The 15848-nt window shown below is 41.3% G+C and overlaps 1 protein-coding gene across 1 annotated transcript in view; it reads right to left on the bottom strand.

Moving 5' to 3' along the window:
- The window catches only part of CPED1 (cadherin like and PC-esterase domain containing 1), a 273667-nt gene that overhangs the window by 18248 nt on the left and 239571 nt on the right, over positions 1-15848 (bottom strand). Inside the window, exons 20-22 of the mRNA XM_019509244.1 lie at positions 3767-3987; positions 3408-3509; positions 3138-3225 (exon numbers count right to left, since the gene is read on the bottom strand). Coding sequence (XP_019364789.1) covers positions 3138-3225; positions 3408-3509; positions 3767-3987 — 411 coding nt within the window. The remainder of the gene's footprint in view (positions 1-3137; positions 3226-3407; positions 3510-3766; positions 3988-15848) is intronic.

Genomic DNA, 15848 nt, shown 5'->3' with positions numbered 1-15848 from the left:
TTTGGGGGAGACACTGTTTCCCCTAGCGCCCCCTGGCATGACAAGGAATAATGGACACAAATTATTGGAGAGTAGGTTTAGATTAGACATCTGCAAGAACTACTTCACAGTTAGGGCGGCTAGGAGCTGGAACCAACTTCCAAGGGAAGTGGTGCTGGCTCCTACCCTGGGGGTCTTTAAGAAGAGGCTTGACGCCTACCTGGCTGGAGTCATTTGAGCTCAGTTTTTCTCCTGCCCAGGCAGGGGGTCAGACTTGAAGATCTACAAGGTCCCTTCTGACCCGACTTCTATGATTCTATGTCTGCTCATTACTGATCAAGCAATTTCTGCAGGCAGCTAACCAGAAATGCTAGTTAGAGAAGTATGTACCTCCTACTCCTGAAGAACCTGACTCTGCATTACCATGCCTTCATCTCAGGATTCAAATCACATGATCAGGGAATATTTACTCAAAGAAAAAGAAGACCCATCTCCTTTTTTCCCAGTAGTTTACTGGTTAGAGACACAGCAACAACTGATAATGTTTCTTTTATAACAACCTTTTACATACTGAAAGACTATCATTAACTCCCTTTTACTTAGCCTACTCTTTCCTAGACTAAACACACCTATTTTTTCAAACTTTTCTCATGGCTCATGCTTTTATTAACGTCTTATTTGTGTTGCTTCCTCTGAGGATTCGCTCCAATATGTCCACATCTTTCTTCACGTGGGGTATCGAAAACTGGACACCACACTCCAACTGAAGTTTCACCAGTGTTGACAACAGGGAATAATTACCATCTTTTACACCTAACACTTCTTTTAATACATTCCAGAATAGCATATGTGGATTTTGCAGTAACCTCATATTGTTGACTCATAATCAGTTTGAAATTCACTATAAACCCCCCAAGATCCTTTTATGCAGTTCTGCTGGCTAGTCAGTTATTTTCACAGGTTTCATAGATTTTCAGGGTCAAAAGGGACCTCAGTAGATCATAGAGTCCGACCCCCTGCCTTGGGCAGGAAAGAGTGCTGGGGCCAGATGACCACAGCTAGGTGCTTGTCTAGTCTCCTCTTAAAGACCTCCAAGGTAGGGGAGAGTACCACCTCCTTTGGAAGCCCATTCTAAATTTTGGCAACCCTCACCGAGGAGAAATTTTTCCTAATGTTTACTCTAAATCTGTTCTCCATCAGTTTATGGCCATTGTTCCTGTTCCTAGTAACCCCAAGGGGTGCCCTGGTAAACAGAGTATCCCCTATTCCTTGCTGCCTGACCCCCACCCCCAAATGAATTTGTAGATGGCCACAAGATCCCCTCTCAGCCTTACTTTGCGGAGGTTGAAGAGATTCAGGTCCCTCAATCTCTCCTTGGAGGATCTTACCTGCAGGTCCTTAACCATACAAGTAGCCCTCCTCTGGACCCTCTCAAGGTTATCCACATCCCTCTTGAAGTGCAATGCCCAGAAATGGACACAGATTTTGCATATCTACACAATTTTTTCCTTTTCCAAGTGCAGTACTTAGAACTTTATTGGATTTCATTTTATTGCTTCCAAATCACTTCTACAATTTATTAAGATTATTCCTAGTTCAGTCCCATCCCCCAAACTACTTGCAGCCCTTCCCAGTTTGGTGTCTTCTTCAAGTGTTATAAGTATACTATATATTCAGTCACTGAAATGAAAACAATGAATCACACTAGCAGGACAGACCTCTGCAGGACAAAACACATTAACATGTGCCCATCTGTTACTCCTGAAGTCTTTGACATGGTGCAGACAGAAGTGCAGTTCCCCATTGTAACTGAGAACACTTTGCAGGAAGCGTTCTGAGTTACAATGGTCTCCTAGAACAAACAGAAGTTCACTGTTTGTTCCACAGGGGAGGGGAATCTAGCTGCTGGGTGGGAGCCTGCAGCTGGCTTCCCCTAGCAATGGCCCCTCCTCTCTCCCTGCCTGCCTGTTTCAGAATAGGAGAGGGGAAAGGGAACAGAGAGGTTCTAAGGGTTCCCCAGTTAACGCTGAAGGGTGGGGTGGGTGTACTGGAGTCCTCCTCACCTTGGGGAGGGGCCTCTAAAACACCTGCCCCACCCTCCAGCAGAGGCTCAGAAACCCACAGGCTGAACTCCTTCCACTCCCTACCCTCCCTCCCATTTTGAAAATAGTTTGAGGCTGGCAGGCAGCAAAGACAGAAGTTACAGAATAGGCTCTGTCTTGAAACATCTTCATCTGATCCCTCATTCAATGAGGGGTCAGATTTTTCACCTGATCAGCCATTTTTTAAGCTGTCTGTCACTGTGCACTTGTGTTTGGCCATGGCTATAAACTGCTTTCTATGGCTAGATCAAGTGGAAATGTTCACTTCTGCCTGCACCCTTAAAATAACTATAATGTGCTATAAACATAAATCATGGTCCAGAATCACCAATACATTCCAGCTGCTTTGCAACGTTCCGGCTTAATTAGCTTGTTAGACTCAATTTATGGACAAAACTGAAAAATGGCTAGAGTGTATTGATGAATCTGACCCAGTCAGCTGCAAAGAGCTTAAGAAAGGTTCAGCTATCCAAATGAAAGGAGTGATCTGTCTATCGCTCATCCAACCTCACAACTTGGTACTTGGCATAAGGGTGTATGTGCTTCTAGCTGAAACAGTAAATTTAGCAGAGAGCCTGGAGCAGTACATTGCAATCTGTGAAATAAGGGATAATTGCTTTAAAGCCATTATCAGCAAACTATATTAAAAAGTATGCATATTTATCTTTGACTTATTAAATCTTGCTTAGCAAAGGGGAATGTTTTGTAAACAGGCAGCAAAATCATTGTTTAAATAAGTGATTCTTAACCAGGATGCCTCAGTACCCTGGGATGCCTTGAAATCCTTTTAAGGGTGTAGCATGATGCCATGCAATAAGCATTGGTTGGTCTACAAATATACACACATGCTTCAGAAGATAAACCCTGAAATTTCAAATAGGAATCTATAATGTCAGAAAACATTTTTGACCTTTTGTGGTGTTTCTGAGTTCTTTGCAATGGAAGAAACGTTCTACTATTCTTTAGTCAAAAAATGAGTGCAAGCTAAAAGCTGGCATTATCCAATCAGGTGTGCCTTTAATCTAGTGACTGCAGTCAAAACTATCTGTGCCTTACCTGTGATAATGAATGTATTCCATCCACTGGTAGATGAAAGCCCATTCCTACAGATTTGATAACTACCAGGATATTTGATAGATTTTCCCTGTTTAGCAAGTAGAGTAAGGCATGGACATGTCATTTACAGATCTAGAGGGACATTACAAAAATATTTCTTTTATAAGTCACACTAATGTAAAAACAAATTAAATAACTGCATTTGACACACTTTTATCGTATCAAGATTTTACATGGAATAATATCAACACACAGAGCACTAAACTTTACCTCTTCAACACCTTTTGGATAATTTGCAGATGATTGGAATTAAGCCACTGAACACCACCTACGACTAACACAGTCTGGTCTGTGTTCTCAAGGGGATGTGATCTGAAACCCAGGAAGAAAAAACAACACATGTTGCCTTAAAACAGATGGCAAACATTTTAACAGCATTGCATTACATTTCAGTGAACCGTATCTGGCATCCTGATCAGGGGCCTGATGTCAGTTTCTACTCCTTTTCAACCACACAATGTGGCCTACATATCTTATGTTTAATTACTTACTGATTTTAATTGTGAAAATCTGTTAAACACATTTGTGGATTAAATGAGAATACAAACAACCAACAACAGACACTGTACCTTTGGAGCAGTTGTTCAAGTGCTTTTTCAAACGTTGGTCTCTGTTTCACACTGAGCCAAAACTGGGGATAGTAGGAGTAGCTAATAAATGTTTTCCCTTCATTTATATTATGATAAATTTTAACATCATGCATCTTTTGCCATTCCTGAAGTGTCTCATTCACTCTTTCTATCAGATAATACATAATTCCTCTATTAGTTGAATCACCAATGAAAAGGATCTGCAAAGAAAAAGAACACAAAAACCCACTCATGCTGGATATCAGGCACTGTAAAAATATAATGTTATTAAACAACTACAGGTAAATAAATGGTTTATATCCTTTTTTTTGAGCCTGTAGACCACTGCTTCAGAAATCCTTTTATGGACCACCATTCCTCCCACCTCCTAATCCTACCATAACAAATTTCTCTCAAAATGTATGTCATTTGGCCAAAGGGAAAAAGGAATATTAGAAAAGCATTACAGACATAATAACTGTGGGTAAATAGAATGGTTATAGCCACATACAATATTTTATCCTTACTTTTTCTCCATGTGTTTACATTACTTAAGTGTATTGCTACTAAACCTCCTACCATTTCTTGCACTGTGTTGCTAGAATTACTCATTTCACAGTTGGCTTTTACACTCTATATTTTTGCTACCCTACAGACTTTTGTTTTGCCCTCAGCTTTGATCGTAGTAGAATTTTCAAAGAAACAAGCAGTAGAGAAATTAAGTAGCTCTATTAGCTGTAAAGAGCTACTTTGTTAAGTTTACTTAATCAGAAAAGCTACTGGAAATTCCTGGAATCCCACAGTGACACAGCTAGTATGAAGCAGATCAGCTGCATCAATACAATGTAGTAGCTTCAAAGATTACTCACATTTGGTAAGATACCCTAGCTTTGCACTAATTTCAGAAAGCAAAAGTTTAGCTCAAGACTAGGGGGTTTTGTGACAGGGGTTTTTTATGGGGTTTTCAATGCATGTAACTGCAATGAACAGACAACATGAGGTAGCTCTAACCTGAGACATTCTTTGTTACAGTAATTACATAATTTGTCACAGCTTTCATATGATGGAAGTGTCCTGCACTGATCTCACTTGCACACCTCCACCCTATTTTCTAGCTGGCTATCAGAGTACTATTCTTTAAGTCAGATTCTAGTTCCAGCCATTGCTCTGTAACCCATGGAAAATTCCTCTGGTATAGAAGCAACTTAGGGCAATGGTTGTGACTCTGAGCTCCTCTCTCTCAGCGCCAGGTACTGACATGGGATCAGAAATAGGCATGTTCAAGACTGGAGCACTGTGTACTCCAACAATTCTGGGTTACAGAGAAGCCTACATTAAACCAGCTTTTGCTTCCCTACAGCCCCCTTTTGCTTCCCATTCTCCAGGGCTTCTAAGGATTTCACTACACAATATGGTCCTTGTCTAGCTGCTATTTTTCAAGTGTTCTGTTTGTCATGGCATTAAACTACAAAAGGCATCTGCTTTGTCTGCAAGCGTCTCCCCATTTTTATAGTATATTGTGATATCTTGTATCTTGATAGTATCTCTTTATTCCACAGTCCAGAATTCACACATGCAGAGATCCTTGGCTAAGACAAATTGTGGACTGAAACACACATCTGCAGATATTTACAATCAGGCAGATGTTCCATTCGTATTTTAAATTATTTTAAGAAAGCCAAATATAGTACTTAAAATATAAACTCTATAATTCTTTTATTTTTTGAAACATTGTAATCTCTCTTTCCAATCTGTCTTTATTCACTTTTTCTTAGTTTCCATCTCTCACGAGTCCATCTCAATAGTAAATAGTACTTGTACATCTAATTTAAAAGAAATTTTCAGAGTCATATTAACAAGAAGGAAAAATCACTACACCATAGCATTTCCAGAGAAATGCACCAGGTTTCTTATCACAGGTGGTAGTCTACCAGTGAAAAGACTTCTTTGCTCATTAGGCTGTACAGCACCTATAGGCACTGATAATTTTTTGTTATTCTTGACAGAAGCAAGCCCCTGAACCCTAAACTAGTACTTGTACTTGGCAGGAGTAGTATTTCATTTTTAATTCTGTTGAGACTAAGGTTCTGATAGTTTATTTTCTCCACATAACTATGTTTTGCCATTTTCTACCTACCACGGATTTGAAATCACAGAAGATGCCTCACTGAAAGATCAGAGTGAAAGAATGGCTAAACCAAATAAGCATGGTATGAAGATGCATAATTTTTCATTATGGCTAAAATTATGGCTTGCATCATTTAGATAAGATTTGTCTAAATGCGGTATCTCAACCACTACAAGGCACCAGGGACTGAAACACATCTGGTTCTTTTTTAAAGTGTGATTTTTTTCCCTTTTGTGAAAAAGAAATAGGTTACTCTGTTAAATCCTGTAGAGTTCTACAGCTTTAAAAATGATATCTCCTCTCCACATCCCTTCATAGTATATCTGAATTTGAATTCTGAAATCCTCACTTTGCAGCATGGGCTGCAGAATTAGAGAATGGTAACATACATAACGCCAAGTTTGGACATAGTTGCTGGGCTGTCATGGTAATGTTCATAATGCCAAGGTTGAACATAGTCGTAACATCATAACAACAGGGTTGGACACAGTCGCTGGGCTTTCATTCTGTAGCCCATACTTGCTCTGGAACTCTGTAGAACCTATTGCATATGATTAGTGTGGCCATGCCTTCCATGAGCATGAAGCCGGGTCAGGTTGCCCCATGCCTCATCTGCATATAACGTTTTGGAGGATCCCAGGACTCATGAAAACAGTAACCTGGTACCTGTCATGAGTGGGGGCTAATTAGCACTTGAATCCTTTGTGAGGGATATTGGAATAGACCCACATACTAAGCAGTGCTGAGCTGTGGGGTCACCATGGCTTGAAATTCTGTTGACTCTGCTGGGGGTCAGCCCAATTAACTATATGGTGAATCATGAGCCTAATGGCTTTAGACTAATACCATGCAGCTTTTGTTCTATATAAATATGGTACTTCTATCTACTGTGAGTGTCATAAAACCTGACATATGCACAGAGGCAGAAGCCAGGCAGGGCCTTCTTTGTAGGGCTAAAGAAGACTTGACTTAGAGACAGAGGTTATTGTGAAGCCCCAAAGTAAATTCAGATTGCCATGCCAGGCTTTGATCGCAGGATCTTTTCTTCTGTAGAGGAGCTAACAGGATCATGCCATTTCTTTATGTAATTTCATTTTATTCCACCTATTTCACAATGAAACCAAAATATTTTGGAAATGGGTTTTGTAAAATATGGGAATTTAGTCAAGCAGGATACAAAATCTGTGCCCTAGGCCCACCAGCGTTATGGCGTGGAAATGTTGACACCTGCTTGCTGTCTTCTTTAAGGGTTGCCACCAGCCATCTTTCAGAAATGCCACACTCTCATTGGAACACATTAAAATTAAGGCCAACACACAGTGAGGACTTTAAAGTGTGTTTTTTTTAATCAATCCCAATTCTTCACACTTGGCCACTATAATGTTTACTGTGCTGTACACTGGGACCCTCAGACTGTAAGAATGTATCCTTTTCACAACAGGTTTGGAAACCCAAGAGGCCACTGAAGAGGAGAATATGGCCCGCCCTGGAAATACTCACAAACATCAGTTAGCCATGATTTTTAATTAATCAATATTCATTAAATGCTTAATAGTTATAGCAACATTTACTTCATTTGCACCAGTCTACCATAGGTCTATGTCTGACTTCTAAAGTTTAATAGAATATCTTGGCAGAGGGGCTCTGGAAGATCATATGCTTAGCTATATGGTATTCACAAATAAAATGATAATTCAGGTTTTCAGGATAAGCTGTATCTCATTTACTTTAGTTAGGCTCACTGCATGTTGGCAGTGCTCAGGTTAGTGTAAGTTCTGTCCACTTGAAGAGTACAGGACCATGCACGAATAAAACTATATTTTCAGTTGATCTAGTGCAATGGCTGTGTAAAGATGGATGTGTTTCAATGTCTTTTGTTGGGAAAGTTTGGTGTGAAAAACTCCCATTATAACTTACATACTTCTATAAATTGTGTAAGCGTAGTGGAATTCACTTCTTAGCCAGACCTATCATTATAAATTAACCACACGTAGGAAATTTAAACACCTTTAAGTCCAAAACACTACTTAACCCAAAACATTTTAAAGAAAATTCTAGCTAGAATTCCTGTAATTCCTGTTTTAACAGCTGAATTTTTAAGTACTTCAGTAAATACTGCCTTTTCATATTTCCTGTTCTTAATTACACGTGGCTCACTAGTATTTTATTGTAGGACTAAACTCTGAATAGTATTTTCAAATTATAAACAAAATATATGACTTTTTTGTTAGTGCTTTTTAGGTCAGATTTCTATGTACTGCTAACTGAAAAACACAGTCACCTTTTTGAACTTTTTTCCCATGACATATTTTTAAATGGTGCCTTGTAGAATAATGATGGCATTATGCTTTATGTAAGGTCTCATAAATCTTAATAAAAGCTTATAAACCATAAAGTTAAATGGGTTTTTGTCACACAAATATAATACAACTTTAACCTTTTTACTGTGATTGCACATTTATTTGATATAATTAGGTTATATACATATAATTCCCTAAGTGACCAGAATGTACACTGCAATATAATCTGCATCCTGTTTGACTTAATAAGGAATTCAAAGGCAAAAAAACTATAGATGTTAAAAGCTGAATGAGTGAAAATCCTCTCCCTTAACCTCTGTCAGACCAGTCACGGAGGGAAGTGGAGCAAGTGAGGGAGTCTCTGTTCTGGACAAGTATGGAAAACATTACCCTGGTGCCTCAGGAGAGCTTCCTTGGTCCCAGTTCCAAGCCTGGCCAGCTTCCCCTTACCAACCTTGCTGCAGGTGGCAGATGCAGCAATGTGAAGCTGGGGGTAGGGGGAAGCAGGCTCAGGGAGAGCTTCCTCAAGCCCAATTCCCGGCTTTGAAACTGCCACCCCCACTGCACAGTTCAGTGGCAGGAGCAGCAAGGGGAAGTTAGCAGGGCTGGGAACAAATATCAGGGAGAGCTTCTCAAAGACCAGTTCCTGGCCTTGCTACTGCTGCTCCCACCACCCAGGTGATAGTCCCCAGTTTGGGAAAGAGGTGAGGAGCAGCTCCTGCTGTTGCTCCCCACCCCTCCTGAACCAGTCCAGGAGGGAAGCATGCACACATTCATTCTTTGAAGGGAGTTTCCTCCCAGAAGGGATATCTTCCAGGTTGATGTTTTCCCCATAGGGGGCATGTTTCCCCAGGAGAAATTGAATGAATACTTGTATGCTTGCAAGGTTCTTTGCGTAGATGTGATATCTTTTATTAGACCAACTGAGTAGCTTGAAAAATTAGTAATAAAACCAGCAGATAAAGGAGGAGACATAGTCATTCCTAACTGTGAAGACTACATAAAAGAAGCCAACAGACAACTCTCTGACACTATCTTCTATAAAAAACTTGAGGAAGATCAACTCCCCTTTTCACCTCAAAACTCAAATCCACCATCACATCATTTCCATTTGAACTACAAGAAAAACTTCAGATCCTGATCCTTCCGCTACCCGGTCCAGGGACTTTTTACCCACTCCCTAAAATCCACAAACAAGGGAACCCTGGCAGACCTATCATTTCTAACCATGGAACCCTAATGGAAGAAATATCAGGTTTAATCAAATCCATCCTAAAACTGCTTGCTCCCAAAGACCAAGTTTTATCCAAGACACAACAGACTTCCTGCAAAAACTCAAAAACATAGACAACCGTCCTAGCAATACCCTCCTAGCCAGAGTGGATGTCACTAGCTTATACACCAACATCTCACATCAGGTTGGCATCCAAGGCTGTCTCACATATCTACAAGAGCAAGATTACAACTCAGAGTACAGACCTCAAGATATCATTGAACTCATATACTTCATCCTCACACATAACTGTCACGGAGTGGAGACTAGGAGCGGCCGTGATCTCTCTAGCGCCCCCTACCGTACCAAGTAGACGATCCAGCACCCTCTTTCTCGCCCGCCATGTCTTGGTGTCATATAATTTTATAAGGGAGGCTGCCTCTTGTCCCCTTGGACACGATACTAAGCTTGTCCTGGCCTCTACTCTATAAGGAGTGACCTGGTGCACCCCCAGCCTTATGGGCTACGCGTGCCTCCAACCTCCCCTTTGGCATGCCCCAAGCCTCGCAGATCTTCCGGACGTTGTCCCGCCCATAGACCTTCCCTAGAGGCCCTCTCACAGGCCTCCGCTCAGATGTTCACCCACACTGGGCCCTTTTCTCTTGTACACGTCCTCTCCTGGGGCTCTCTCAATACGTGTCCTCTCCTGGGGTCTCTCTCTCTTTACGCGCCCGCTCCTGGGGCGTCTCTCAATACGCGCCCACTCTTGGGGCATCTCTCAATATGTGCCCACTCCTGGGGCGTCTCTCACTGACAGTGCCCCACTGGGCCCGTCTCTCCATGCTCATGAGCTCCTTGCCCTCTCTGGGCTTCTCAATGGGTTTGCCCCCCCTTCTGGGGCTTTTCCTGTACAGACACTGCCCCTCTGGGCCCGTCTCTCTGCGCTCCTGCGCTCTTTGCCCTCACCAGGCTTTTCAATGGGTTTGCCCCCTTCCGGGGTTTTACTCTCACAGACAGTGCCCCACTGGGCCCATCTCTCCATATGAGTTTTTCTTCCAATGGGGCTCAGGCGGCCGTAGCCTTACCTGGCCCCCCTATTCCATATAAGTTTTCTCCCAAACAGGCTCAGGAGGCCGTAGCCTTACCTGGCCCCCCCGTATTCCATATGAGTCTTCTCCCTATAGGGCTCAGGCAGCTGTAGCCTTACCTGGCCCCTTTATTCCATAAGAGTGTGCCCTCCCTGGCACCAGACTATCATGCCCACACGGGCACTAGGAACCCCCACGCTACTGGGGCGTTCCCCTGAGGCCTCCTCCAACCCCTGCAGCCTCACCCGGTCCTCCAGTTTTAATGATAACGAACCAGGGAACATAAAGCCATAAGCCAACCGGCTATAACTCAAGATAAGCCCCCGTGGCTAGAATGTAAATGCTGTACCCCTATGGCTCACCTTCCCAGCCTGTCAGGGTTCTCTCCACCCCTTATCATATTGCAGCCACTCGGGCGGTCAGGCTGCTCTTCTCTGCTCTGCTCAGCTCAGCTTTGCAGCAGAGCTGTTGCTCCTTAAGCTGCCCTAGGGGAACTGACTCTGAGGCTTCGGCCTGGGCTGTTTATAAAGGCCCGGCCCTGCCCCCTTCTGGTCACATGACCAGTGCGGTTGCCCCAGCAACCAGCACCTGTGCTGCCCTAAAGCTTGGCAGCTGCCCTTATCCCTACATAGGAACAGGGCACCTAAGTGCCCCTGTGACAATAACAACTTAAGTTTCAACAACCAACACTTCCTCCAAACCATGGGTACAGCTATGGGCACCAAAATGGCCACATTATATGCCAACCTTTTTATGGCCCACCTGGAAACCTGGAAGAAGAATTCCTCAAGAACTTCACCATCAAACCCATGCTATACCTGAGATACACAGATGACATCTTCATCATTTAGACTGAAATCCTGCAGTCTCTGATCAATTTCCATAAAAAAAATCAACAATCCTTCCATCAGAATACTCTACTACCAGCATTTCCTTTTTGGACACCATGATCAATATCCAAAATAGTAAAATACAAATTACCATCTACAAGAAACCCATAGACCAACATACATATTTACACAGAACCAGCAATCACCCTAAACATACCAAGAAGCCTGTAATATACAGCAAAGCCCTCCAATACCATAGAATTTGTACTGAGAATACCTATGATCACCACCTCACAAATCTCAAAAGGGCCTTCACCCAGCAAGGACACTCATTCATAGAGATAGATTGTACTTTTGAAAGAGCTACCCACATACCACGTGAAGATCTGCTGCAGTACAAAAAGGAAATCCCCAAAAATTGCACACCATTAGTTATGACATATAACCCTTCCCTAGAACCTACATGGAAAATCCTCAAACAATTGTAACCCATACGAGAAGAAGACCCCTCTCTTAAAAAGATCTTTCCAGAACCACCCATCCTAGCCTTTAAACAAGCACCAAACTTCACTAACCTCATCACCAGAAGCAAAATCCTTATGACCCAAAACATACCAAATGGATCCAGACCATGCCAGGACAAGAAATGCAAAACTTGCCAACACATCTCCACCACCCCTACAATAACTACACCCCATAACAGAACCATCACCATTCCTGGCTCTTACACTTGCACCTCCAGAAATGTTATATATCTCATCCAGTGCACCAAATTCCCTAATAGAAAATATACAGGAGAAACCAAACAACACCTATGCAGCAGAATGAATGTACGTTGAAAATCTATCAGAGACAAGAATACTCAATTACCTGTGTGGGCACACCTCTTACAAGACAATCACGCCCTTGCTGATCTCTCAGTTCTAATCCTCAAAGGGAGCTTACAAAACACCTGTCAGAGATGAACCTACGAACTTTACTTCATAAATCTACTGGATACAAAAAATCATGGACTCAATATAGACATTGGATTTATGACACATTACAACCTGCCTGACATCTGATTCACCAGGTACCTGCAAGACCTTACCTTTTACACTTTTCTTCTCTCCACTTCCTCCCCTCCCTTCCTTTTCTACCTTTTGATTTCCTAATTTCCATCTATTTACATTCTCACTGACATCCTGTCACACTTTTAGCTTTTCATCCTTTGGAGTCTCAGAACAGCAGAGACTCCCTATACCTGAAGAAGGGTGATGGCACCCGAAAGCTTGCAAAGAACTTTTTCCCAACTGCTCAGTTGGCCTAATAAGAGAAATCACATCTACCCAAAGAACCTTGCCTGACTATGTACTTAGACCAACACAGCTACAACCAAAAACCCAGCTACTTGTATGCTTATAGTTTCTATCATGAGAGTAGCAATTCTCAAACAGTGGCCTCAAGTTTTCATTAAATAGAGCCTAATTAAGACCAAACACAATTTCATACACACAAAAGGTAAACAGTAGTTAAATGGCAAACCAAAAACAAATGGAAAATGAAGCTGACAACTAGATTATGCTTATTGGAAAAAAGGGCGGGGAAGAGAGGGAGGGGGAGAGAGCCAGAGACAGAAAGTGACAGACAAACAGCCTATACTTTATAAATTACCTCTGAAATGCAAACAAATTTTAATACAAGAAATGTCACCAGACTGAAGTTTGGAAAACTAAATAATTTCACATTCCTTCTGTAAGTTTTATTCATAACTAAATTGTGGCATAGGTGGCTAAAGGTCTGTTTGGCTTTACTTTCTTAGAAAAATGAGTAAATATAAAAAACGTAAGTTAGGGATAATATGTCAATGGATGTGTTCTATTGCTTCTCTATGAAACATGGGTAAAACAGAATTTTTTTTCCCTAAAACATACCCAATGCTTCTATATATGTTTATTTTCACCCCAAAATGGCCCAATGATATTTGCGGTACAAACTCCATTAACCTATTTCTGGTCATCTGTCATTGAAATGCAGCTATGCCATGGGTAAAGTTTAGGAACTATTAACAGTGCTCAATCATATTTCATAAAGAAAAGAAATCAGGAAGACTTTATTTCTTGTTGCATAAAGCTGCAGGATGAATTTAAGAAATTATCTTACAGTTACCATAGCTGGCATTTGACAAGGATACTACAATACTTACCTTTTTTTTAAGTGCCATGTAATCTCACAAGACCTGCATGTACCAACCCAGAGGTAAGGGCCATAAACACCCCTCTCTGCCTAACCTGGATTTTCTCATTCAGATACTAACCTCATTTTAACCTGTTTATATTGTGCAATGTGACAAGACTAATACTATTCCAGAGCCAAGATGGGTCAAGCTAACTTATTATTTTCATGCAAACCTGGCAAGAGCAATTCATTTGAGGTCATTGCACAGTCTGAGTCAATTACGCTATTTGCATGCATACACATGTAGCAGCATTAAAAATGGACCCCCCTGAAGGAACAGGAAGGGCTGCAGTGCTGGGCAGGAGAAACTGTTACAACCTGCAGCCCAGCCACTGCTCCATGCTGAGCCAGGGAAGGGGTCTGGGCAGGAATAAGCTCTCTGGCAGGGGAGGAGCCACTGCCTGCTGCATGGAGACCCCTGAAGCTCATTCAAAGGATGCTGGCACCAGGCACCGCCCACAGATCCTGTGCAGGGGCACAGACACAGTTCTGCTCCCTGAGACACCCAGCCAGGGGCTGTGCACACAGGGTCCTCAGTACACACTATACAAGTTATAGAATATGTAAATAAGTTCTTGATGGTTTATTAGCTGGAGTATCAATGTATTTATGTATTGGTTCCTTATTTATCGTGGGTAATTTGTATACCTTCCCCTAGTGTAATGTATATCCAAGAAGCATTAACCCTTAAGCCACCGTCACCAAATCATGCAGTGTAACATTTGTTCTATTCTAGTGGTCATATGTTTACCCTGTAAATAATTAAATCCTGTAAATAGTTTTATAACGGTCTGCAAGGTTGTTTGATTGTAAAGGGAGGTTCTCCGCTCAGGGACCCTGCAGCAGCTACCCAGGGAGCTGGGTGGGGCCACTGGCTACCGGGTACCCCAGCATCGAACTATTCAGGTGAATGTGCGGGTAGTATCATGCCCAGGGTTACACACATGAGGCACATAGGGTGATAATTTGCTATTGTATACAATACTATGACATTTTACTGCCATAAGTTTGAAATTAACTTTAAATAGCAGCTCAAATACTGTGTGATCTATTAGATGGAGCACTAGACTGAGATGTAGGATTTACTTCAAGCTCTGTACTGGTTTGCTGGATGATTTGGGGCAAGTCACTTATTCTCTCTATGCTGCAGCTTCCCAAATGTAAAATACAGATGATTAACTTCTTGGTAAAGTACTCTGAACTCTAAAGGTGAAAAGTGATATATTAAAGCTACATTATATTAATACAAAATCCTAGAAGACCAAAGTTAGGCTAAATGAATATATACTCTGGTGGTAGAATCATTAGTGTATTAAACAGATGCTTTGTTTATCTGCAATAGCAATAAAACTCGCACAGCATTCTATACCATATCCACAGAGACCATGCCACAGAGACTATGTCATCATAGAGACTGCTCCACTGGAATTCTCCTGGTTAAATGAATTAAACTGAAAACATAATATATTCTGTAAATGAAATAATCACAATGCAAGACAGCCCCATTCTTGGGGAAAAAATACAGGGGGGAAGAAGCTAAAAAGTAATGTAAAACCCTGTGCTTGAAAAGGAGTGACCAGATAAGAAGAAAGTGTCAAAAAACTGATGATTATGATTTTTCTTCTATTTGTCTGAATAGATAAAATCTCTGGGTTAATCTAGAATTTAGTGACTTCCATAAGTGCTTAATGCCAGAATATATAATTAATAGCATGAATTGGGAAATATAAATATGTATTGGATGGTTACTATGTGTATGTTCACTCATATCTATGTGTATGTGTGTGCACACTTGTGTGTATACATACATATATACACACACTTTTATATCTATAAATATAAGTATATATATAGATATAAATAGATAATTTGTTTTGAGTGAACATATAGATGGGCCTATGGATAGATGGATATAGGTGCCACCCTGTCCCACAGATATATATATCTTTTTATCAATATCTATCTATATCTATGTATATAGATAGATATACATATAGAGATATCTATATCTATCTATCTATAGATATATATATCTGTAGGAAATACTAAGCACAGGTATGTGACAGGATTCCCATTCTTCTGAGGAATTAAGGTACCTGACTTAGGCTGTCCATTAGGGTCTGGTGTTCACTTGGGGTTCACAATATCTAACTTCACTTCTGATACTGCTGTTGACTAAGCATGCTCACTTTTGCCCAATAGCTTAGTAGTTAAAAAACATTTGATGACTTGATGACAGGAGACATGGGTTATAGGTCTTCCTCACCCTGAGGAAATTCAAGCCCACACCTCCATTCCCCAGAAGA

This window comes from Gavialis gangeticus, unplaced genomic scaffold, assembly GCF_001723915.1.
Source record: "Gavialis gangeticus isolate Ggan-Ray unplaced genomic scaffold, GavGan_comp1, whole genome shotgun sequence".
Lineage (NCBI taxonomy): Eukaryota > Metazoa > Chordata > Crocodylia > Gavialidae > Gavialis > Gavialis gangeticus.
Note: the sequence above shows the minus strand (reverse complement) of the source record. Positions and strands in the feature narration are given on the sequence as shown.